The sequence below is a fragment of the Pectinophora gossypiella genome, chromosome 9, assembly GCF_024362695.1.
Source record: "Pectinophora gossypiella chromosome 9, ilPecGoss1.1, whole genome shotgun sequence".
NCBI classification, from domain to species: domain Eukaryota; kingdom Metazoa; phylum Arthropoda; class Insecta; order Lepidoptera; family Gelechiidae; genus Pectinophora; species Pectinophora gossypiella.
In genome coordinates this window covers 13,795,710-13,823,119 of record NC_065412.1, presented here as the reverse complement: position 1 = coordinate 13,823,119, position 27,410 = coordinate 13,795,710, and the positions used below count along the sequence as shown (strand labels likewise).

The following is a 27,410-nucleotide window of genomic DNA, read 5'->3' as shown; positions in this document are numbered from 1 at the left end:
AATCAGGTGATCAGCCTGTAATGTCCTAACCAAACTAGGGATCTCAAACTGATTTTTGTGATTTGTCCCCACCGGGAGTCAAACCCGGGAGCTCCGGATCGTGAGCACAACGCTCAACCACTGGACCACGGAGGCAGTCTATGGTCTAATCTGAACTGGCACGAATGTTGTAACTATAGATGAATGTGGAGGAAGCAACAGAAGCTTCGAGAAGTGTGTCATGAACAAAGCAAATGTAAATCCATAGTATCTGCTTACCCGGGGGAAATATTGGAGGAGGTAGGTAAGTATGTAAGCTCCAAGGACTTATCGTGTTAAGAACAAACTTCCTTACCGTTCATAAATAGTGTGTAACATTTTAAAATACTCCACGAGTACTTAGCCGCCTACTTATTATCAAGGTCCTCTGCGTATTGTATTTTGTAGAGGCGTTTAGCTTGAACGACACCACCACAATGAAAAGATAAGCAACCAATTCAGAAAGCTTCCTGAATCCAGTGAATTTCAGGCAAATGACAGGCTTTTGTCCCCACCGGGATTCGAACCCGGGACCTCCGGATTGTGAGCACAACGCTCAACCACTGGACCACCGAGGCCGTTAAACCAAATTCATGTTGTATATTTGTGTCACAGTGAAGGAGCAGTGCCGCGTGTTGTTCCCGTACACGGCGGTGAACGACGACGAGTTGACCCTGGCTGAAGGCGACATCGTGAGCATCGTGTCGAAGGACGCGCCCGACCGCGGCTGGTGGCGCGGCGAGCTGCACGGCCGCCAGGGACTGTTCCCGGACAACTTCGTGCAGATCATACCCGCCGGTAAGATTACACTAGTACCACGGAATACATAAGTACTACGCACAGAAAAGACCTTAACCTAAGCTACCCCCACCGAAACCCACACTATTTATTTATTTTTTATTTATTTATTTTTATTGGAAGACCAACAGCTAACGATACAAAATAATAATTCATACTAAAAAACAAACAGCCATTTACAGGTCCTCACCAATAGACACGACTAAAAAAAATGCTATAAAGAGCACTTACAAAATAGGTACACAAAAAATAATAATAATGTAATTATTATGGTAGAACACAATGCAAAAGGTTATTAATTTATTCAACTAACCACACGTCTGTCCTCTAATTTGCCTTCGATGTTTCTTTGGAGTTTATATGGAAATACTGTGACGTCATCAATAGAAGCGGTCAAACGTCGTACTCATCTATACTTATAATAAATCTGTAGAGAGGTCAATTCTGTACATTAAATATTTTTTCAAAATAACTATCAGGGGGTGATAAGTGGTCGATACTGATGCCAAAAATGCAATCAGTAAAATTTTTGTCTGTCTGTCTGTCTGTCTGTCTGTCTGTATGTTCCTTATAGAAACAAAAACTACTGGACGGATTTTAATGAAACTTGGTACAATTATTCTTCACACTCCTGGACAGGTTATAGTATACTTTTCATCACGCTACAATCAATAGGAGCAGAGTAGTGAAGGGAAATTCTTTTGTATGAAAAATCTAAACCACTCAAGTTAGACGTTTGAAATTTGGCATGCAGGTACCTTAGATACCGTAGAGGTGCACTAAGAAAGGAATTCCCGAAAATCCTACGGGAACGGGAATTAGCGGGAAAATCCTTTTGTATGAAAAATCTAAACCACTCAAGTTAGACGTTTGAAATTTGGCAAGCAGGTACCTTAGATACCGTAGAGGTGTACTAAGAAAGGAATTTCCGAAATTCCTACGGGAACGGGAATTAGCGGGAAAATCCTTTTGTATGAAAAATCTAAACCACTCAAGTTAGACGTTTGAAATTTGGCATGCAGATACCTTAAGTACCGTAGAGGTGCACTAAGAAAGGAATTCCCGAAATTCCTACGAGAACGGGAATTAGCAAGAAAATCCTTTTGTATGAAAAATCTAAACCACTCAAGTTAGACGTTTGAAATTTGTCATGCAGGTACCTTAGGTACCGTAGAGGTGCATTAAGAAAGGAATTCCTGAAATTCCCACGAGAACGGGAATTAGCGGGAAAATCCTTTTGTATGAAAAATCTAAACCATTCAAGTTAGATGTTTGAAATTTGTCATGCAGGTACCTTAGATACCATAGAGGTGTACTAAGAAAGGAATTCCCGAAATTTCCACGGGAACGGGAATTAGCGGGAAAATCCTTTTGTATGAAAAATCTAAACCACTCAAGTTAGACGTTTGAAATTTGGCATGCAGGTACCTTAGATACCGTAGAGGTGTACTAAGAAAGGAATTTCCGAAATTCTTACGAGAACGGGAATTAGGCGGAAAATCCTTTTGTATGAAAAATCTAAACCACTCAAGTTAGACGTTTGAAATTTGGCATGCAGATACCTTAAGTACCGTAGAGGTGCACTAAGAAAGGAATTCCCGAAATTCCCACGAGAACGGGAATTAGCAAGAAAATCCTTTTGTATGAAAAATCTAAACCACTCAAGTTAGACGTTTGAAATTTGTCATGCAGGTACCTTAGGTACCGTAGAGGTGCATTAAGAAAGGAATTCCCGAAATTCCCACGAGAACGGGAATTAGCGGGAAAATCCTTTTGTATGAAAAATCTAAACCATTCAAGTTAGATGTTTGAAATTTGTCATGCAGGTACCTTAGATACCGTAGAGGTGTACTAAGAAAGGAATTCCCGAAAATCCTACGGGAACGGGAATTAGCGGGAAAATCCTTTTGTATGAAAAATCTAAACCACTCAAGTTAGACGTTTGAAATTTGGCATGCAGGTACCTTAGATACCGTAGAGGTGCACTAAGAAAGGAATTCCCGAAATTCTTACGGGAACGGGAATTAGCGGGAAAATCCTTTTGTATGAAAAATCTAAACCACTCAAGTTAGACGTTTGAAATTTGGCATGCAGATACCTTAAGTACCGTAGAGGTGCACTAAGAAAGGAATTCCCGAAATTCCCACGAGAACGGGAATTAGCAAGAAAATCCTTTTGTATGAAAAATCTAAACCACTCAAGTTAGACGTTTGAAATTTGTCATGCAGGTACCTTAGGTACCGTAGAGGTGCATTAAGAAAGGAATTCCCAAAATTCTCACGGGAACGGTAGTTAGCGGGAAAATCCTTTTGTATGAAAAATCTAAACCATTCAAGTTAGATGTTTGAAATTTGTCATGCAGGTACCTTAGATACCGTAGAGGTGTACTAAGAAAGGAATTCCCGAAATTCCCACGGGAACGGGAATTAGCGGGAAAATCCTTTTGTATGAAAAATCTAGGACTTATGATGACCAAATTGGAGATGTCCTTAGAAAAGGTTCAATACGATCTACTCTGAACCGGCGTGCGTGTATGAAGCGATTGATGAATGTGGAGGAAGCAAGAGAAGTGTGTCAGGATCGAAGCAAATGGAATTCTATAGTCTCTGCTTACCCCGGTGGGAAATAGGCGTGAGTTTATGTATGTATGAAAAATCTAAACCACTCAAGTTAGACGCTTGAAATTTGGCATGCAGGTACCTTAGTTAACTTAAAGCTTAGTTGCAACAGGATATTGCAAAATTCCCACGGAAACGGGAGTTAGTGGGAAAAAAACATTTGTATGAAAAAATCGAAACCGCGTAAGATAGATATTTTCAATTCAATTCAATTAAATTATTTATTGCATTCCATGTAGTACAATGGGGTGTTACATAGGCATAGGAACTAAAACATGGACCCTGTAGGGCACAGCAACGTTGAAGGGAAGAGAGGAAGTGTGTATTAAAATTAAAACTCAATGAACAATCAATTAAAAAAAAACAATTCAATCAATTGATTCAATCTAGCATGCATGCATACCTTAGTAAATATAAAGTTTATTTTTGGCTGTATTTTGAAAAATGGGAGTTATTGGGAAAAAAAAAAATGTACTTATGAAAAAATCTAAACTGCATAAGTATGCACTCCCACACACACAAAGATCTCTCTCTTATATAACACGCCACGCGGACGAAGTCGCGGGCAAAAGCTAGTTGTTACTAAATCCATAAATACAATTCGAAAATAAGTCGAAAAGAAATGAGACTGATTTCTGATCATCTTGGACTGGCTTCTATTTCTAGATTAGCATTTTATAATTTACCTTTGACCCAGTCAAATACGATATTGTTGCGACATATTAAACAATGTAATTATAAAGGTACCTACCTAATTGATAAACCGGGCCGTCCATTAGTGAACCGTTAATGAAAGTGCATTTCAATTTAATGTGTATCAACGATGATAGTAATTTAAACAGATTTTATCGACGAAACTCATGAATAAAACGTTTTTTATCAGACAATAATCAATTTTTTATTGCTTTGTAAGATGTCCTGTTATAAGTCTGAATGTTTATACATATAAGTACTTACATAACATAACCCTGGTCTCAGGGTTATGATCGAGCCGCCAATAGCCCCTGACATGGCTCATGTAACGATTACTCACTTACACCAATAGTAACCGGGGCCAACGGCTTAACATGCTTTCCGAAGCACGGAATATCTTACTTTCGGAGAAACAGGTGATCAGTCTGTAATTTCCTAACCAAACTAGGGATCACGAAGTGATTTTTGAGATGTGTCTCCACCGGGATTCGAACCCGGGACCTCCGGATCGTGAGCCCAACGCTTAACCACTGGATCACGGAAGCCGTTTATATTACGGCGTTTTTTTAGGACAAAAATTATAGCTCAATCGTCTTAGCGGCAAAAGGGCGAAGTTAATAAGGCAATAACCACGTTTTGAATTAATGGCGTTACATTATGTCACTAATAAGCGAAACTCGATCGAATTAGCTATTCCAGATTGCATTGGAGTTGAATGTCGATGTCGCGGTGGTTTATTGCATCATTATAATTGCTGATGATCATTTCCTTGTCAGTTTCTCTGTTTGCATTAGTAAAGTAGTAAAAAGTTTTATACTTGGTTTTTTTTTTAACTTTTGATGGGTTTGCTCTTGGCCCCAGACTTGCCCGAAGGCATTGACGAGGCCTAAGATGAAGTGAGCTCACCCAGAAGGTGCCTGTAGGTTTGGTCACAAATAAAGGTTTCTTTATCATCATCTCCCTAGCATTATCCCGTTTATTCACAGGGTCTGCTTACCTAACCTGAAGATTTGACAGGTCCAGTTTTTACAGAAGCGACTGCCTGTCTGGCCTTCCAACCCGCGAAGGGAAAACCAGCCCAATACAATTTACACCCGAAAATTGCATTTCTCGGGAATGTGGGTTTCCTTCCTAACGGTGAAGGAAAACATGTCGTTACCAGACATCGCGAGGAAACCCAAACCCATACCAAAGAAATCTGCTTTCGGAGGTATGTGACCTAACCTGTAATCGGGTCGGTTTCTCCTTCGGGTTCCAAGGTCCCATAGGCAGGCGCTTCTGTAAAAAATCCTGACCTGTTAAACCTTCAGGTTATGTAAATGGACTTCGTGAAACCGGAATAAAATTTTAGTTTGTTAAATGTTCCGTTGTACAAAAGATAATACTAAACAGCTTATGAAAAAACAAATATGTATACTAGGGCCTAAGTCATTACTACCTATCCAGTTTTCGTAAGTAATTATGTACACAGTTTAGAACCCTGTCGCATTAACATGTTTGACATTTAGTGAGACTTTGTTGCATTTTATCTTTATAAGTTAATGCGACATGGTTTTAAACTGTATAGGTACTTATTATAGTCAGTGACCGTACAATAAATCGTTAAAATAAATAAACACGCAACTGGCTACTCTACAGCGCACATAATTATGTTTGTAAACACAAATCCTCCCACTCCGGTACAATTTGACGTTATACTATTGACATTTCTCATGAAGGTTGTTGAGTCGTGATTTTGCGTAACTTACCTCATCAGGCCTTAGCCAATGTCTTTTTATAGCTCGCTGTGATACAACGCCGACGATTTTACACTGATTTTATGAGTTAAAGTCACCGTTAGACCCTAAATAAGCGTGAATAAAGAACAACAATGGGTATAGAAAGTAAGTTTTGTGTAACTAATTTGTTGAACGTTGCGTATTTAGTGTAGAAGCAAAAGTGGATTTAAGTGTTCTGTTCTTTTTATGAATCCGGATGCCTAAAAGAAAAACAGAGTAAGTCACATTCGGAAAATCTTGCAGGATAAGGAGTAATGTGTTGTTTTTTGTTGTGTTGACACAGAAACAAAATGAAGAGCGTTACTAGGTGAAACAGGACAGTCAAGAAAATACATTGTGTTTTGCTTTTGGGTAGCCGAATTGGTATAAAGAATGAAAAATGCGATGGTAGATGTACTACATTGTTGACCAGTGGGCGTCTGTGTATGTTAATAACAGAGTTTCTAGCTATAGTTTATCACGTCCCACTGCTGGGCAAAGGCCTCCCTTCAATATGGCAGAGGGGGTATGGAGCATAGTACACCACGCTGCTTGGCGTTTTTGTATATTATACACTTCTGCCTACCCCTTCGGGGATTAATGCGCGATACTATGTTATTTTAAAAACAGCTCGTGTTAAAGTTTCCAAGAACGCAAATGAGTTTATGTTTATGTAGTCAATTTTTATTCAAAGAGACTTTGTAACCTTGCTTTGCAAATGCTTATACATATTTTTAAAACATACTACGAGTATTATATTCTTTTTCTTTACAATAATAATTTACTTTTCAATATAAAGTGTAAGGCAGCGTTTCCATTAACGCGGAGCTGTGCGGAGATGAGCGGAGGGTGACGTGCAGGAATCGACCAATCACCGTGAGGGAGAGAGTGACAGAGCGTCTTCGTTTTTCGCTCTCTCGAACGCTGTGATTGGTCAAATCCGCACATATCCGCTCTTCTCCGCCCATCTCCGCGTCAGCGGAAACCTGGCCTAATAGATATATGCAAGAAGTATATTGTCTCATATAGTGATAACCACGTAAGCGCCTTTATGAATAATCTTCTTCGGATGTGAGTTTTGTTACAAAACCATAACAAACTCACACAATAGATAAGCTAGCTTCAATCCAGGCAAAAAAAAAATAATTAAAAGAAATCGAGTTTTAGTTGAAAAAAATCACATAACAATGTGACTTTTAAAAAAATGCGCTTATGTAGTTTTCACTGTATACTTACTTCCCTAACACTTTGTATTGAAAAGTTGTTTACGTTTTAATTTGTAAAGAAAAACAATGACGCGTATAATAAAATAAGTGGAAAGATCAAGGGCTGGCCGTTGCCTAGCAGTGGAATCAAATAAGTTACATTATAAGAAAAAAAAGTTCTATTATTATTAGAAAATAAACCTATAATCTTCTACCCCAATGACTTCGGTTTTGGAGAACCAAAAAGGTCAATGTTATAAGTCGCTAATGAGTAGGATTGTCGCGAATAATTAATGTACTACACGGTTTTGTCATTCACTCTGTTAAATATTCAGGACACACCCTAAACCAAAATAACGGTGACACCTGTTATTGAGGGTCAACCGAGTTCGATTCGGAAATAAAAAAATAATTGTAGCTTTAACAATACTGTATAAGGCACATTATATAACGTAACATATCATCAGCATCGCGTCTATATCCCCGAGGGTGTATAGTATATACACCCTTTCTATGTTATAGAATAAGGAATAATACTACGTATAGAACGGCAGCATTCCGCTCCCCACCAGCGGCTAAGCTAAGCTTACCTCACCCCCTCTCAGACATAGTTTAGTTTTCAATCGTATGACGGCAGACGTCACATACACAGGTGCGCGTGTACGATAACATCAATGTGTAGTGTCGGTGTCAAACGAGGTGTTTTATATGAAGTGTCGGAGGTGTGGCTATGTTTAAGTATCATACATACATTGGGGGCGATCCTATTGCCATTAACCGGGCACAAATCCTGTAAACCACACGATGTCAATTATTTGTGATCGAAACATAAATTCAAACTCATAAATTCGAATTCAGTGGTTAAGAGCCCAAGCTGGGTTTTGAACCCGTCACACTAGAATGTATGTCACAAATTATATGGTACTAGTTTACTGTCCATGATTTCGTGAATGCGGATGACGTTTATTCTGAACCCGTCCGACAAGTGATCCAAGACCGACTTGTGTCATTTTTGAGCCGATTTTCATCCAAATTGGTCTAGCAGTTTTCGTGTGAAAAACTCACAGACAGACCTTTCACATAAAATGTTAATAATGAATTTTATGAGAGGATATTACTCATCTCTTTATAGTATAGTACAGACAGAGTATAAATCTGCCAAAAATAAATAAATTTTCCGTGATCGCGGAGAAGATGACGCAAGAATGACATCAAAGTGTCGAGCCAGCCACTTCTATTGTCGACTGTACTATTATGAAACTCAACATTCTTGCTTGCATCTTATTAAATTGTATTAAGATTGATAGTTCTATTATATAAATAAGGATACGTGTAAACCTTTAAAAGTCTTGAGTAACTGTTCGATGTCACAGATTGCCTATTTAGTGCTATTTTATCGAGAAATTAAAGATATAATTAAAACACATAATAACGGGTTCTTACCGCGTTTAAATGGGGATATGAGACTCCCGATATTTCGACACTGTTGCAAGTGCCATGATCACGGGATGACTGATGAGATTGGATTGGAGTGTGTTTTAATTATGATAATAACCGCGTAAACTTAAAACAATGTATAATTAAGGATATGTTGGAACCGATTCCGACGGATAATAAATACTTTATTTTATTTTATAATGATACCTTTGAAAATAGTGTCGTCCTTCACTTGAAAAGTCTTCTTATTGTGTGGGTTGTAAGGTGCAATACCAGCCTCTTCAACCCTGGTGTCAGGGTTATGATTGAGCCACCAAAGGTCCCTGACATGGCTCATGTAACGATTACTCACTTACATCAGTAAATAGTAACCGGGATCAACGGCTTAACGTGCCTTCCGAAGCATGGATAATCCGTGCTTCAAAAGACACGTTAAGCCATTGGTCCCGGTTACTACTTGTTAATGTAAGTTAGTAACTTAGTAGTCGTTTCAGGGGCCTTCGGCGGCTCAGTAGTCGGCCCAAACTCCCCACCGGGATTCGAACCCGGGGCCTCCGGATCGTGTGTCCAACGCTTAACCACTGGACCACAGAGGCCATTCAGATAAATGCAAGAAAGAGATAGAGCTATTATTGAAACTGACAAACCTTTGTAGACAGAAACTTAAATTGAATCGACACCGTTATGTTGTAACGAAAACCTACGCGTTTTACGTTTTAAGTCGTATGTCATAAATATGCAAATATCCTCTATTGCATTGAAACATGTTGGCATTGTTAAAATCATTGAACGATTTTTTTTTTGACGTGACTTATTATTAAGTTTACCTGAAATGTCATCAGCTACTTGGCCGGATAAATAGGGAGCGCTGAGAGCTCTCACCCGTTACAAAATTTAAGACAACATGCCTGAGAGTGCCCAGTTGCGCGCGGACATCGCATTCAGGCGTCGTCTGAGAGGAAAATGCGGTCATTTGAAATTGTCTCTGGATGAAACTAAATCTTATATTTGATCATGATCATAATTATAATAATTTATTTGCTTAAAACATGGTATTTTAACATGGTAACAAGTGTAAATAAGTACATCATGTTTTGCTTATAAAAATAGGCATGCATTATTGGTAGTGCGACGGGTAATCTTAAACAGTTTTATCGTAGGTTTTATCTTATAAATTCTTTAATATTATATTTTTCTTTTTCATTGAGCCCTTTATACAATTTTGTCGTAATTTATTTTATAATATTATAAACATACACAAACAATTACGGTTATATTTTTCTGTCAATGGTACATCAACAAAAAAAAAAACAGTCTATGGTGATTTCGTTGGCTTCTTGTGCTTGAAATGAATTGATTTGTTTTTTAACTAGTGTAGAAAGTAAGATACGAATTTAGTGTTACGACGTTCTTAGTTCTGTCATTACATAATCGTTACGCTTGATTCATGATGTGAAAACCTATTTACTTTTTCTGTTTCGGCGCCATACTTCTGAATCCCTCGCTTTCAAGTCACGTTCGAAAATATATACCTATTTCACGTAGCACATCAAAACTTGTCATTTGCAAGATGAGACAGGTATATATCGTGGGTGACTTTGCAAACTGGCGTACCTGCAATTTTGCTAAAATAATTTGTGTCTTATTGACAATAACAAAAGGTGCAAATCTGATTCGCTAAAATTTCAGATACTTACGTCAGCGACTATATTTTCGCACGCAAGTTGAAGGTGAGCGATTCCAAAATAAGGCTCCTGTTCCTTTTGTATAGGTTAGGGTTGAACTGCATCACATTGCACTTTTCCATACTGCTATCCTTTTCTGTCACTCGGAACCGTCATTTGCTAGAGCGAGATAATGCAACCGCACGCGGCGGAATAGACGAAACGGTCGGAGTGCGGTCCACTCATAATACATTTTTATTTATGCAACCTACACCGACTACCACAGATTACAAATTGAACAAACATACAAAAGTCGGCTTTATTGCTTATTTGAAATTTGTTAATTAAGTTTTTTTTTTACCATAGTTGCACAAGATGCAGAGGAGAAGAAACCAGAGCGACCGCCGAGCAAGACGTCCAACGCTGTCTACCCCATACTCAACAAGTACTCGGAGAAAACCGCCTCCGTCAAAGAACTGACCACTTCTAAAATAAGGTAATTTTTAGGTGTCTGTACTAAAATGGCAAAACCCTAATGGTGAGGGCAAGTCCATCCGGTCACTAGATCTGTCGGGTTACTAGATCATGTGGGTTATCATATGAAAAGGCTTTATTTGCACATTGTAAATCATTTCTTTTTCTTTTAAGCCGCATAGATTTTATAAATGGAACCCCTCTACTGTGAAGTTACCGAACAACGTATGATAATGACGCAATAATTTTAATTTTGTTCTTTTTTCTCAGTTTGCACAAAGAGAACACAATAAGCAAGGAGAGCAGCACACAAAGTACAGTCACGCACACAAACAAGAGCGAGTCGGAGAAGCTGATACACAGCGAGACGGTCTCCGATGGAACCTTAGACGGACAGGCGAGTACACACCCATAACATGCTCACTACTAAATCCCAATTGGAGTAGTGAGAGATACGATCATGAGCAATATCATACGGTACCCACTTTAGAACCCTGTCGCACTATCATATTTGATATTTAATAAGACTTACGGTTTACATACATAAACTCACGCCTATTCCCCACCGGGGTAAGCAGAGACTATAGAATTCCATTTGCTTCGATCCTGACACACTTCTCTTGCTTCCTCCACATTCATCAATCGCTTCATACACGCACGCCGGTTCAGAGTAGATCGTATTGAACCTTTTCTAAGGACTTGTCCAATTTGGTCGTCGTAAGTCCTTCTCGGTCTTCCTCTGCCAGCCCTACCATCAACATTCGCTTTACTTACGGTTTAATTTGTCAAAAATGTTAATGTGACATGGTTTCAAAGTATATGATATTAGTAGTCGTGACCTACATAATAGTACATCCATCGCAATTTGAACTAAGTACCCACACCTTACCGAACTGAGGCCAAGAAATATTAGTACTTAGTGTTCTAGATAGATGGCGCCGGAAAAATAAAAAATAAAGTTATTACAGTTCAGCCTTCGCGGCACGATAACTGCACCGCGCGCGGTGTGAATTATATCGAGGGATTTGACCAATAGCCGTAGTAGATAGCATTCGCTGCGAAACGCTCGATATAATTCGCACTGCGACCGGTGCGTGTGCCGCGCAGAGCCTGGGATCCCATGTCGCGTCGTACACGATAGCAGATGTTTTCAACGGTTTATAATGTGAATATAATTGCAGATAAAGAAACCTCCAGTGCCATTGAAGAAGAGCCCTACACCCACATCGGCCGTCACCGGGCTGTTCAGCGGGCTCAAGAGCAAGATGCTGCCGAACGCTGACAAGTTAGTATAATAGCCTAATTTCCAGCAAGTCAAATCAGTTACTTTTTATTAAACGTCAAAACACGAAATTACTAAGGAAATTGTATGAAAGAGCACACTGTGACGTCATAGACAAACGTGATAAAATGTCGGACGAAATAAGTATTTACATAAAATAAGGGAGCCCTCAGCGCCATCTGAGGCAAACCTACAATAAGTCATGTCAATAAAATTAAATTAAAAAATATCTTAACCAGCTTCAAACTGTGTTTTTGACCACAATCTCCCAAAGAAAGTGATGATTATTTATACGATGTACCAAACAATATTGGGCCTTACTAGTTGTTGCGTGTTATGTGCAGAGAGAAAGAGAAGTCCCCGGCGGCGGCGGCGTCGAGCGGCAGCAGCAGCGGCAGCGGCGGCGAGTGGGACCGGCCGGACGGCGCCGCGCAGGCGCGCCCCGCCAGCACCTTCGACCACGTCGAGCGGAACTCCATACTCAACGACCCGCGCGCCGGCAGGTACGCGCATACATACTTATACACACACATATTCAGTATGTAAGAAAAAAAAGTTATGCTATTTCTAAAACCATTTCGAGATTTAGTCTTATTTTTTAGCTCTGAAATCAGTTCGTATTGCAGCAATAAAGTAAAAAGCTACTGTATCTAAAAGCAAAAATATTTGAATTATTTTTTAAAAATAGAATTAATCTTTAATTTACGTATAAATGTATAAAACCTTCAAAAATATCTTACATACTACAATACTTACAACTTCAACTAGTGTTGCCGCACTATCGATAGTTGGCACAGGAATAGGGTACTTTTCTGTCTGAGAACTGGTATTAGGCAGCTAAATTACTCAATTGTATAACAATATTTTATGTTTTTTTTAAAGAACGTCTAGGGCCCTGTGCCGAGGTTTTTCTTGCAGCTTCTTTTCCCCGGCTATACAGGTTGTGAGAAGCTGCAGTAGTTTTAGGCGGATGAGACGTTCGTTATGTAAAAATTGACGATTCAAAGTGTAACTATGTTACCTACTAACGATATTTTTGAATTTGAAAGAATTAAGAGTGCTTAGAGCAATATAAACTGGGCTATGATATATTTCAAATAAGTTTATTGTCTAATTTGAAATATATCATAGCCCATTAGACATGAGAAGTAGATTAAAATGTATTAATCGTTTTAGAGTGAAAGCACCAAGGCGACGGCCGCCCAGCCAAACACTCCGCGACGACACCCCACTACAAATTGGACTCAGTAATGGACATGAAGGTAATTACATTTTTTTTTTATTTAACCTTTACACCATCGGGTCCTCCTCCTTGTCCATGCGAAATTCTTTCGATCTATGTATCGTCATTAAACCGACGCTGGCGCCATCTATCTATAAAATTGAGTACTAATATTACTTTTTAACCGACCAGTCTACAGTACATATTACCGCTCGTGACCGTACTACATGTACGATACAATTTGGTACCATGTCACATTAACAAATTTTTGACAATTAAAACTGTAAGTCTCACTAAATGTCAAATATGTTAGTGCGACAAAGTCCTAAAGTGGGTACATTACTGTAGAATGTAGATCTAAACTTATCGTAAAAAGGTCTATGCTATTAATCGTTTTTATCACTGATAAAGAATATTGTAAGTAGCTATCACTCGAGTCGATCAGTTTTAATTAGTCTTCAGAACGTATTTATTTACTATAAAGTTGTGGACAAAATGATATCCTAATGTAATTATGATTTGTGAAAATTTAAAAGGTGAGAAGTAGCTACAGAACAACCAGTTCAGTACAATTAGTGATTATATTTCGGACATTTTACAATGCGCGGTAAGAATTAGATCTGTCAAAGTACGGACACGAGCATTGATATGTATACACTCTGGCACCATGTCACATTAACTTTTTTGACAAATTAAACTGTAAGTCTCACTAAATGTCAAATATGTTAGTGCGACAGAGTCCTAAAGCGGGTACATTATATTGCTCATGACTGTACGTAAGCTAGTATTGTGACGTTTATTAGAATAGTGATGTATCAGTCGAGATTAGGTCGATCTACTCTTTTCTATCTAACACATGAGATGAGAATTCTTAAAATAACGGAATATATGAAGGCTTATAATTTGTCTGTTAATGTGTACTATGTGGATTCCACATTCCCAAAAAATGCATTTAGTATGTGACCTGTTTATTTGGCTGGTTTCTTTCGCGGATTGGTAGGTCAGACAGGCTGTCGCTTCTGTAAAAAACCGGACCTGTCAAATCTTCTGGTTGGGTAAGGGGACCCTGTGAAAATGGAATAACGGATATAATGAATGTGTACTATGCACAATACCTCTGTCCGTTTTTTTTTTCTATATTTGTTTTTCTTTTCTTTTTTTTTCATAGTTGATATTGTTTTCTGATCATTTTAGACTTGCTTGACCCAGGCAACCCTGTTCCAGCTGAAAAAACTCTGACAGAGAAGGCGGAAGAGATCAAGCCTCGTACTCGCGAGTGGGAGAAACACCGCGCGCCGTGGATGGAGGAGCTGAAGCTGAACCAGGCCAAGAAGACCAGCTTCGGGGCCGAGGGCAAGTCGCGCTCCGTGAGCTCAGACGCCGGCGTCGCGGGCAAGACGACCACCGGCAGCACTGACCGGTGAGTATCGGATAGCATCATTTCCATATGATCTCTTCTTCTATCATGTGGGTTATGAGGTAGATTACCCACCTCAACAAACCTGGTGTCAGGGTTATTAGCGAGCTGCCAAAGGCCCCTGATATGCCTCGTGTAACGACTATGTACTTACATTATGTACACAGTATGTAGTAACCAGGACCGCGCTTAACGTGCCTTCCGAAGCATTGCACATGCGTGTGATCAGCCTGTAATGTCCTAACCAAACTAGGCATCAAAGAGATGTTTGTGATATGACCTCACCGGGATTCGAACCCGGGACCTCTGGATCGTGAGCCCAGCGCTCAACAACTGGACCATGGAGGTCGTTGCGTGTTGCTTAGATACCGAACCTTAGCTACCGGGATAAGCAGAGACTATTTGCTGCGACCCTGAGATACTTCTCTTGCTTCATCAACAAGGCGGGTTGAGAGATTTTTATTTAAAGCGGAAAGCGGATAGATGGGCGAAAACTGTCACAAAATGGACACCAGGACGCAGAAGTTAGGGGCATTGAATAGCGGAAAGAGTCCGCTGCTGCTTGTTTATTGTTTTTGCAATATTTACTTAAAAAAAAATTTCTATTCCAGAATTCTAGACTGCGGCTTAGAAGAAAAACGGTCGACACATTCAATGGAAATGTCCAAAAGCACGTCGTCTATCAGCAGCCGGATATCAGTCCTGGAGAGCTTCGATGAGGTAAGTTTTCAACAGGCGAAGTACTCAGAGATTCCGCTGGCGAGATATGAACCCTGTATAAACTTCTAGAAGAATGAAACTACATTGGTTTAATTAATAAAAATGTATTATAATTTTATGCCTATTATGATTGTAGGCAGTGATCTGCCGTTCTCGGGAACGTTTCCAAAGTGGGAATGTTCATGTTGTAAAAACTCTTTAATAGTAAGGACACTGACTGTTTTTTTTTCTAATTGTTCTTCAAAAACGGGTGATTCTCGCTCCGGTTCGTTCTTGGAGCAAAGGTTGGCCATTGCTATTCAGCGCGGCAATGCGGCGAGCGTTATGGGCACCTTTGCACCGGGAACGGTCAGGGGCGGGTTATTTATGGACTAAGTTTTCTTTAATAATTTTATTGTTAAATTGTATATGTGACAAATTGTATTATTAATCATGGATTAGTTACTTAGTTGTTTTATGATATTTTTACAGTGTTTTGTACCTTATGCATTTCTGACAAATAATAATTGTTCTTTCTAGTACTCTGATTCTATCCGTTAAACGCTAAGTAATTAAGCTCTATTTACGTAACTTTTGCGCTTTTTTACTGCGCATCACAAAAAAAATCCGATAATCTAACGGTAGCAAATAGATAGTGGCCACGTATTGATTTATTTATTTATTTTATTTTGTTTGGGGGGCTTACAGTTTAAATGCACAGTTATAATCATAAAGGTGACAGTCCACCAGCTTCTTTGTTATGTTGTTAGTAATAATGATGAATTGTTGTTTGTCAGACGAAGGTCCGCCACTCGCTGGAGTCCAAGAAGGATGTGGCACCCCCGCCCCCCACCAGCGAGCCCCCCAGCAACAAGCCCACGGCACAGTCGCCCACCGCCGCGGGTATGTTATACATCATTACCACTACTGGCTAGAGTCATAGCTATACACAACACAAACAGCCTATACTGTCACAGTTACTTTTATTAAATCGTATAAGTTTGTCTATGTTGTTTTTGTAGTTTCAAGTAGTTTTCTTTTAGTATTTTAAATGTAAATTTTTGTTAGTTCCTGACGAAATCTTAGGGGCAATTAAACTCACTGAGTAGTAAAAAACTGCTGGGCACAGGCCTCCTCTCAATCAAACGGAGGAAGTATAGAGCATACTCCACCAAGCTGCTCCACTGAGGTGTTTTTTTAAGGCTAGTAGCTGGGACTGGGACCAACAGCTTAACGTGGCCTCCGAAGTATGGAATCATCTTACTTTTCCGGACAATCAGGTGATTCAAGCCAGCAATGTCCTTACCAAACAAGGGACAGTCTGTCAAAATGATTTCAACTTAGTTCATCTTGCGATGTTTGCACCTCTGTCTACTCTTCTATCTATATATCGTGTGGGTTGTGAGGTAGAGTACCACCCTCATCCACGCTGGTGTCAGGGTTATTGAGCCGCCAAAGGCCCCTGACGTGGCTCATGTAACGACTACATAATTACATCAGTAAGTAGTAACCGGGACCAACAGCATAACGTGCCTTCCGAAGCGCGGATCATCTTACTTTCGGATAATCTGGTGATCAGCCAGTAACGTCCTAACCAAACTAGGGCCACAAAGTCATTTTTGTGATATGTCCCCACCGGGAATCGAACCCGGAACTCCGGATCGTGAGGCCAACGCTCAACCAACGTTACTACTCCAATTGAGATTATCTTAGCTGGTGAGGAGTGGGTGTAGTTTGCATCTCTGCCTATCCCTTCGGCGATACAGGCGTGATGTTATGTTATGTTGTAATATAAACATAAACTGCCTATATACGTCCCACTGCTGGGCACAGGCCTCCCCTCAATCAACCGGGGGTATGGAGCATACTCCACCACGCTGCTCCACTGCGGGTTGGTGGAGGTGTTTTTACGGCTAATAGCCGGGACCAACGGCTTAACGTGCCTTCCGAAGCACGGATCATCTTACTTTTTCGGACAATCAGGTGATTCAAGCCTGAAAAGATGTTGTAATATAAATGATGTTAATACGCACGGCAGGCCGCACGTTCACGACAATGCTGGACGAGCTGAAGAAGCCGGCGCCGCCCGCCGCCACGGCGCGCACGCACAACGACATCGACAAGTCCCCCCACAGGAGCGAGAGGACCACGCTCACGGCCGGTGAGATGACGCCCATACTGGCACACACTAGCTCAATCTTATTTATTTTGAACTAGCGACCCGCCCCGGCTTCACTCAATGCTGAGGAAAAAATGAAAATATTTACGACATCACATTAAAAACCTCAAAAATAACAGTATTTTATACATTGTTTTAAGTTTACGCGGTTATTATGGCACTTGCAACAGTGTCGAAATATCGGGAGTCTCATATCCCCATTTAAACGCGGTAAGAACCCGTTATTATGTGTTTTAATTATAACAGTATTTTTCCACTCATCATCATCATCAGCCCATTAACGTCCCCACTGCTGGGGCACGGGCCTTCCCTATGGATGGATAGGGAGTTCGGGCCTTAAACCATCACGCGGGCCCAGTGTGGATTGATGGTTATTAACGATTACTAATGCAGCCGGGACCAACGGCTTAACGTGCCTTCCGAAACACGGAGGAGCTCGAGATGAAAACTTTTTTTTGTGGTCACCCATCCTATGACCGGCCTTTGCGAAAGTTGCTTAACTTCAACAATCGCAGACTGAGCGCATTAACCGCTGCGCTACCGAGCTCCTCTTTTAAACCTTATTTATTTTATTTTATTTTATTTTATTTGGGGAGCTTACAGCTAAATTTACAAAGTTACATACTAACTACTACTATTATAATACTCATTACCTTCCTTCATCAGAGAAGCAAAGCGAGCTCACGAAGCTGTCAAGCGGGGTGTTGGACAAGACAAGTACTGTGGAGAGAATGGAGAAGACGACCGAGGAGAGGAGCATAGGGGATAAAGTGAGCTCTCTGGAGAGGCGAGGTCACAAGGGCGACCGGAGTGATGTGGAGGCGTTAGTCGCGCAGCTCAATAATAGGGTGAGCTTTGTTATATACAGGGTGTCAGTGACATTGTAACGAAAACTTTGAGGGATGAATCAAACCATGATTCTGAGATGATATCGAATACTAAGAGGGATGATTCAGCTGATTCATCATCATCATCACCAGCCCATTAGCGTCCCCACTGCTGGGGCACGGGCCTTCCCTATGGATGGATAGGGAGATCGGACCTTAAACCATCACGCGGGTCCAGTGCGCATTGGTGGTTATTAACGACTCCTAATGCAGCCGGGACCAACGGCTTAACGTGCCTTCCGAAGCACGGAGGAGCTCGAAATAAAAACTTTTTTTTTTGTTGGCACCCATCCTATGACTGGTCTTCGCGAAAGATGCTTAACTTCAACAATTGCAGACCGAGCCCGTTTACCGCTGCGCCACCGAGCTCCTCAGTCAAAGAAATGTGAAATATAAGCCAATCTAGAATAATTTACGAAATTGTTTCCAGATAACAAACTTGGAGAAGCTACTAGAAGTTCAAAATGCGAAGTTCAACGCGGCCATCGCCGAGCTGACCACCAAGTTGAACATGGAGACGGAGAAGAGACAGGCTCTGCAGGCCGAGGTGGAGAAACTGGCGCACTGCGTCACCTCCGTGTAGGGATACACCAAATATTCGCAGCACTCCTACAGCACTTTAGCACATTATGATTCCAGAACACACCATCTAATTTTATTTTAAGTTATACCCGTCATTTTCTTATCCGCCGAAAAGAAAGGAGACGGGTAATCTACAGGCATAAAATTTATGGGACATTCAATTTTCGGCAGAAATTTAAACAACACTCAAAATTTTACATTACCCAATAACCCGAGAGTAAAGGTTAAGTTGGCAGCTTCTTAACACGCTCGTCCCGGCAAGAGCTGCGGGTTCAAGCCCCGTCCAAGTCAGATTTTTCTTTCGATTTAATTTTAAATTTGACAGCACACGTTTAACGCCCGAGTTATTCATTCATTTAAAAAATTACAAGCCGTCAATCATTCGTCCCTTTACTTTTGCGCGGATAACAATATTATAGGTGTAACTTAAAATAAATTTAGGTGTCTGCAGGAATCAGCTTCCTCATTAAATATAGCTTGTTTAGAATAATAACAGGACAGGGACAAAGTATACAGTATTGGTGCTGAACTATCGATAGATAACCTTGAAAATCATCTATACTGTCGATAGTTTGTTGTCGATAGTAGTGACTACTGCAAGAACTATCTACAGTATTGTTTTTTTTACTATCGATAGGCAACACTATTATATATAATTAAAACACATAATACGGGTTCTTACCGCGTTTTATTGTGTTATTATGTGTTTTAATTATGATAATAACCGCGTAAACTTAAAACAATGTATAACACTTTTATACAATCTAGTCACACCCCGGACACTACATAGAATAATATGTTTCTTACACAGACTGTACAGTCCGACCGACGGTAAATTCCACTTGATATCAATTCAGAATCATGGTCTGAATCATCCCTCTAAAGTTTTCATTACGATGTCACTAACACCCTGTATATATCATAATGCTATATTTGATGAGGTATATAATCTGCTACAGTGTTACGAGTGGTCAGGGGCCTTATTTTTGAATCGCTCACCTTCAACTCGCGTGCGAAAATGTATACCTGTCTCATCTTGCAAATAGCAAGTTCTGATGTGCTGCGTGAAATAGGTATATTATATATGTTCGAACGTGACTTGTAGGCGAGCGTTCAGAAATAAGGCCTCAGGTTACAGATGTATTTTTAATAAAGCTCGATTCTAACATGATACCTCAATAACACAAGGTCACGTCACATTTTCGAAAAAAAAAAGGCTGTATGTGGTGTATTCTTCACTTGTATTTTATATTTCTATTTTACATTCACATTGGTTCTGATTCCAGTACTCAGCATCTAATTTTATTTTAAGTTATACCAGTCATTTTCTTATCCGCCGAAAAGGAAAGGGACCGGTAATCGACAGGCATAAAATTTATGGAACACATGACAATTTTAGGTAGAAAAAAATAATAATTAAAAAAAATACACTTCCAGAATGGTATATTGGTCAATAACCCGACAGAATTAGCATTAGAATAGATATATAGAATTAGCGAGATGCCTATTTTATTCGTCCGGGTTATTCATTCATTTTAAAATTAACAGTTGTCAATCATCCGTCCGTCCTTTTCGGCGGATAAGAAAATTACGGGTATAACTTAAATTAAATTAGGAGGTGTATGCAGGAATCGGGCCCAATATTTGTATCAAGATTAATTTCTAAACGATAAAGGGCACATCATATAAAGTCTACGTTTGATGACATACACAAAATCATGTATATTTACCACCGGGGTAAGCAGAGATTATGAAATTTAATTTGCTTCGATCCTACACTACATACTGTGTATGTACAGATGCTATATTATTTATTTATTTATTGCTGTACTATTGTACATAGGAGTAGCCTACGCCCTACAGTTGATTAAGGTGTGGGCACAGGAAGGACCATCAGCCCATCGGTGGCCCATCAGTGGGACATATATGGGCTGTTTGTATAATGTTCATGATCAATGACCATACATCATATCCCAAACATTATCCCGTTTATTCACAGGGCCGTTAACCTAACCTGTAGATTTGACGGGTCGGTTTTTTACAGACGCGACTGCCTGTCTGACCTTCCAACTCGAGAAGGAAATACCAGTCCATTACAGGTTATATTAATACAAGCCTCTTAAAATATAGTATAGATACTAAATGATGTATCAAGCAATTTGTGTATTGATTTACTTCTAACGTCATGTGAGGGTCGAGCTTAAAAATGGGTTTGATCAAACCTATAACACGATTCAACAAGAGGATTGCTTATACGTAAATAAGTGACGTTATATTTAACACAATAGTTACAATCATGGTGTAAGAAAACCAGGTATGCTCTATCCTATGACAAGCCACCATTGCTAGCCCTTTGATGACGTAAGTGTTACCACTGAATTGGTATCTCCAACATTCCAAGGACGTAAATTTATTAAGCGTATTACTATCACTTGATACATTATAAAAATCATTGAAAAAGTAAGTATTTTTTATACTAAAAATTCTAATTTGCCTTGCAAAGTAAATTGAAAACATTAATCGTGGGTAATTATTTTTTATGAAATGGCAACGCAGGGTGTGATGATGTCACCGCGCCTAACATTGAAATGTTAGCTGTCACTTTTGAGCATACATACATACATACATAAACTCACGCCTATTTCCCACCGGGGTAAGCAGAGACTATACACTTTGAGCACACCTTGTTTTATTACACTATGGTTACAATAATCAGTGACTAGAGTCACAAACATAGTTTCGAATATGTACTAAACTGAGCCGATTGATTTACCATTTTATACCCTATTTAACATAGGACAGAGATATAGCACAGAGCCCTGTGCGAAAGTGACGGGAGATACGTCATTCTAATCATGATACGTTAAATAGACTAGTACATCTTATTTTTCCTGGACTGTACAAAATTATGGCTTATTTTTTGCAGCGCGCGTATTATAGATAACATTTGGTTGAATTATAACTTGCCTGCATTGTTTTTGTCTCTTTCTACCTTTACTTGGAAAGAGATAGAAGATGGATGTTCAGGAGTTTTATTTGAATGAAGAGCGTTTTCTATTATTGTCAGCTATTGCGATTTCTTTTAGGGTTTAGTTCTATCCGATCAGGGGGTCTAAAAAGCCACATCGAAGTTCATCTAAAAAATGCAATATTGCAGTTTGACATTTGCGCACTTAGAAGTAAGTGCGCAACGCAAACAGATATCAAATAGCCTTTTTTGCCAAATGTGGCATTTTAGACCGCCCGATGACGTCAGCTGATGACAGGGTTGCTATAACACGAATATTTTAAACAAAATGTACTTATTTTAGTCAAATGTTTATCGATATTATGTAAGAAACATTTCTTACTTCTTTACTCTTGTATATTTTATGTCCTAGCGTGGATTTTGGTACTACAACCTTTGTTTTGGATGGAGTTTTAGTCAACAAAAGCTATAAATGATTTCAATTAAATCTACGCAAATCTTTAGAAAGGTCGCTCAATTGCTAATGAGGATTCCCCAATATTCGTCTCCTTGGATAAATAATGGTGCCTATTCGGGCGGAGAGAGCTTGTTTTAATCCTGTCAAATTAAGTTACTCATTTATATTTTAGATATTATATAAAAAAAATGTATTTTCATTTCGTATATCATAATTTAGTTATCACGTAAATTATTTTATATCACGTGGTTTCCAGGATTTATGCCCGGTTAACGGTAATAGGCTCGCCCCTATTACATAGGACTTCAACATAGTTGGCGAGGACTGACTGTACGTACCTCTGCTTACCCCTTCGGGAATACAGGCATGTTGCTGTCATTAACTTTGTGGTGGTACTTTAAACCGGTGAGCATGTATGAAGTCTTGGAACGGCAGTGACGGCCCTAGGGCGGTGCGAGCGATGCGACCGCACCGGGCGCCAAATGATTTTGAGGGGCCCCTGTATTTTGAGTGGCGCCTGTATTTTGAGGGGCCTCTGTATTTTGAGGGGCCCCCGTATTTTGAGGGGCGCCACTTTGAGGTCTGGCACCACCTAAATATCTTACCAGGGCCACCACTGAGTGGAATGTGTCGTGGCTCACGCCGCGGCTTGTGCTGAGCGAGGTCCATTTATTGAGGACGTCCACCACCGCCACATGACTGTTACGACCAATATTTTGTATTTTTTTCAGTTTCTTTTACGTTTCCGTTAATATATGATTTTGTGTAAGTTTTTTTTTCCTACTGTGTTTGTATTGTTACTGTGGCGTCCTCTAATAATAAATACTTTCTTTCTTTCTTTCTTTAAATGCCGTGGTCTCTGCCTACAGTGCCTACCCCGACGGGAAGTAGGCGTGACCTTATGAATGAATGTAACTTAGTAGTGGCCCGAATACCCGAATAGGCACCGTTGTCGCCTGATCTTTTAGTTGAATGTAGATAAATATATAACAAGATTGAGATCGCCTGGACGACTACAAATTTGTGCCATGTTAATTGATCACCGCACACTGTATAATGAGCGATAGTGTATTTTTAATATTACGTAGTACGTAATATTCAAAACGTGTTAGGATAAGGTTATATATGAACGCATTGTGATTCATACATTCCCCATACAATATTATTGAGTTGTATGTAAGTAAATCTGTTATTGGACATTTTCTAACCAAAGCGTCGTTCCGTGAGTCCTGGTCTGAAGTACAGGTATATCAAGAGCCATATTTTACGTATAGTTAATATATTTTTGTATGTGTACAGAAATTATAATGTTATTTGAATAACGCTGTACCTTTTTGTAAGACATATCCTAATATTTATTTGTCGCTTGCTTTGTAATCGTAATATACTTAATAATTATGTATAAACGGTGATATATGATTTGTGACCAGCTATGTCAGGTTGTGTTTAACGTGTTTTGTGACTTGCAAATTTATTACTTATTATAGTATTTTATGCAACAGTTGTATAAGAAGGGTCAAAAAATGCGAGTGGCGTGAGTTGCGATGTGAGCCTTGGCGAACATCGCAATAAGAGACGCCACGAGCATTTTTTGACCTAGTTATACAACGTTGCATACAATACTTTTTCTACGACGACGTAATTTTAAATGAAACAAACGAAACACAAAAATTTTCCAATTTATTTTCCAACGCGCGGGAAAATGGCGGCAAATGTATACTTTTTTTTTATAGTATATCTATGGCACCAAACAAAGTAAAGGTGCCAGTTTTCAGGTCAAAAAAAAAAACAACAACAATGCTTTTTTGGCGACATTATAGTACAGTTACACTTTGTAAACAATGCTTTTATAGGCCATAGAGCGTACACTTTTTCAAAGAGTTTAATTATGTATGTACTTATATTAGACTTTTTGGTTATTTAAATGCCAGATTAAAGTAGAGGAGTAGAAAAAGTCATTTAAACAATAATAAATACCTATTAGTTAGTAATGGCAACTTATTGAAATTTATAATGCATATTATGAGAAATTAGTATTATTATACTAGAGGTTGTAGTCATAGATTTTAATGTGATATACATTGCCTAACTTACCGTACATTCTAAAATTGATTTGTGAATCGCTTATAGGCTTTAATCATGCACAAAGTAAGGTCACATAGGAAAAGTTTCTAGTATATTTTTATCGTGCGAAATTAAACTTTATTTCATTAAGAGTAACTTGTAAATTTGTTATGCGTTCTATAACTGGGATATCTGTTTGTCAATCATGTAGAAGTAAGAGTTGAATACATCGGAGGAGGCATGCGTTAATACCATTTGTAACGAACTGCATAACATTCACATTTATTCGATTTGGCCCGTTCTAAAGTTACACCTAAGGTTTTGTTAAGAAAATCAACCAGATTTATATAAAAGTTGACAATCTATTTAAAATTATTACCTTTTATTCGATTCTTAAGCTAAAGCGAATAAATGTGTAGCTTTTAACACAAAATTGCCTTTCAGTTAAATAGTTTGTGCCTTTCATGACAGTAACGCTAAGGTCTGTACGCAGAAGGGTAGTACTACATCTGGCCGCACCGCATTTTCTTATGCTTCCATCCTTTTCCGCCACACAGAACCGTCGCTTACTAGAGCGAGATAAAGAGTGCGCCCGCTCCGACCGCATGGTCAATTCCGCCGCGGGCAATCGCGTTATTTAGCCCTATCAAAGGAAGGTTCTGAGTGGCAAAAGGATAGAGGCATAGGATAGTGTGATGCAGATGTATTTCAATCCTAAAACAACGACATTGAGAGGACAATTTTACCGAAGCCGCTTTCAAAAACGTGGTTCATAACCATTCAAGCTTTCGTAATTATTAAGAGCCATGTTTTATAAGGTTGTACCTGAATTTTTTATACAGTAATGTCAACTAAAATCTAGACCCAACGGGACTTAATATGTAATTCAGCGTTATTACGAAATTATATAGAGAGCTTGATATTGTGGTGTGATTATGGTTTTACACTTTTTATAATGTGAACGCAAGGTTAAGCGGATTAGCGGTAGTGACCTGTGACATTAATAACACCTGAAGGGATTGGCAAGCACATTAATATACATTCTGAGCTTCTAGACAGACACGTGACGGCTTAAAAACTTTTTGTATAGTACCTACACGTAGTCACAGCCACAGTTAGTGCGAGCGAGACAGACAGTCTGCGTGCGCTCCCTCACTCCTTACGCTAAAGTGAGACCCAGCGGGGGGTGAGGTAAATAGAGCTCTGTACCGATACAAATTGTTTCGGGGTGGAGTGTCCGTTCTATTTAAATCTAGTTATTCTTTATTCTGTGATGTAGTTACAAAATACACGCCCAGATAACTCTTCATTAAGGACCAGGGAATGCATGGTTCATATCATAATCCGATGATTTACACCTGACTTTTTCAAACGTTACAGACAATAGTAGAATTAAAATCGTCATCGAAAAGTTACTACAACTTCGTAAGGTATGCGGCGTGTTGTTTCTATCTTTGAAATTACGAAGCATAGTGTTAGTGGCCTCAGAATGTATTTATAGTTGCTCCTTTTTCGGGTTTCTAAAAAATCGTCAAGCCAACAATTACATTTAATTAAGTTCTTATGTATATAATTATAAATAACACACAACTAGGTATTTAATGTTGTATATACAGAGCTTGGAAAGTACATATTGAAATCTAAAAGGTTTATATGATAAACCGTAGACAATGTATGATATAGGACAATTTTTGATGTAATTTTTTATTAGTACTTAATTTATTTTCATGTACGCTGTACCTATTACTTTCATGCATTCCTAAGGTCTTAACAGTTCGGAATATTCATCATATGAATAATAAAATAAATTTATGGATACTCAGTTTTTTTTTAATCCATCCATTTCTTAACCAAGTGATTGACAAATAGTTTTCTATACTAACTCTTAAACTTCTTATACTAACTTCTAAACACCCTCCGTGGTCTAGTGGTTAGAGCGTTAGGCTCACGATCTGGAGGTCCGGGTTCGATTCCCGATGGGGACATTGTCGAAATCACTTTGTGAGACTGTTCTTTGTTTGGTAAGGACTTTCAGGCTTGAATCACCTGATTGTCCGAAAAAGTAAGATGATTCCGTGCTTCGGAGGGCACGTTAAGCCGTTGGTCCCGGCTATTAGCCGTAAAAGCACCTCCACCAACCCGCAGTGGAGCAGCGCGGTGGAGTATGCTCCATACCCCCTCCGGTTGATTGAGGGGAGGCCTGTGCCCAGCAGTGGGACGTATATAGGCAGTTTATGTTATGTATGTTATATACTAACTCTTAAGACACAGTGGTCCTGTGGTTTACCGTCTTGCTTCTCAAACAGAGCGCCGGTTCCAATTCGAACCCCGGTACCGGTCTTGCACCAATGGTGCTAACTCCTGCAGACGCCATCTAATTTTAAGTTATATCTGTCATTTTCTTATCCGCCGAAAATGAAAGGGACGGGTAATCGACAGGCATGAATTTATGGAACACACGTTAATTTTAAGCAGAAATCTATAACAAACAACCGTCTAAACATTTTACATCGGCCAATAACCCGACAAATTAAGTTGACAGCACACGTCAATCGGTTTGCATACTAGCGAGATACTTTTTGATTCGCCCGGGTTATTCATTCATTTACTCATTCTTCCTAAAATTTACGACTGACAATCATCCGTCTCTTTCCTTTTCGGCGAATAAGAAGATTACAGGTATAACTTAAGTAAAATTAGGAGGTAAAATTAGCTGCAGGAATCGGGGCCACCGAGTTATTAATTTAAGTGCAGTTTTCACTAACACAGTTAGCTCGCCCATTATAGACGGCGGCGATACGGCTTACCATCTATCACATTGGTCTAACAGAAAGCTCGAGAAGCGTGGTTTCATCGTGTGATGGATGCACCTCTGACTATCCCAATTGGGATATAGTCCTGAGCTTGAGAAGGAGAAAGACTTATCGGTCCGTATGACTTGGTTGTGATGGATCCTTATGTAGATCACCTTCACCTGTCGCCATAGGCT

General features: G+C 39.4%; 2 protein-coding genes across 7 annotated transcripts in view; one reads left to right on the top strand and one right to left on the bottom strand.

Moving 5' to 3' along the window:
- The window catches only part of LOC126369611 (nuclear factor NF-kappa-B p100 subunit-like), a 331,681-nt gene that overhangs the window by 207,566 nt on the left and 96,705 nt on the right, over positions 1-27,410 (bottom strand). The gene's annotated exons all lie outside the window — the stretch shown is intronic.
- The window catches only part of LOC126369621 (SH3 domain-containing kinase-binding protein 1-like), a 95,214-nt gene that overhangs the window by 21,531 nt on the left and 46,273 nt on the right, over positions 1-27,410 (top strand). For 3 of the 6 annotated variants that reach the window (XM_050014127.1, XM_050014129.1, XM_050014130.1), the window contains 12 exons: positions 634-816; positions 10,557-10,686; positions 10,935-11,061; positions 11,846-11,949; positions 12,291-12,449; positions 13,123-13,208; positions 14,363-14,588; positions 15,197-15,305; positions 16,082-16,187; positions 17,323-17,445; positions 18,130-18,311; positions 18,781-21,539. In XM_050014127.1, coding sequence (XP_049870084.1) covers positions 634-816; positions 10,557-10,686; positions 10,935-11,061; positions 11,846-11,949; positions 12,291-12,449; positions 13,123-13,208; positions 14,363-14,588; positions 15,197-15,305; positions 16,082-16,187; positions 17,323-17,445; positions 18,130-18,311; positions 18,781-18,933 — 1,688 coding nt within the window. In that variant the 3' untranslated portion in view covers positions 18,934-21,539. Of the gene's footprint in view, positions 1-633; positions 817-10,556; positions 10,687-10,934; positions 11,062-11,845; positions 11,950-12,290; positions 12,450-13,122; positions 13,209-14,362; positions 14,589-15,196; positions 15,306-16,081; positions 16,188-17,322; positions 17,446-18,129; positions 18,312-18,780; positions 21,540-27,410 lie in introns of those variants that run through there. The other 3 variants (XR_007566746.1, XR_007566745.1, XM_050014128.1) reach the window with 2 other exon arrangements.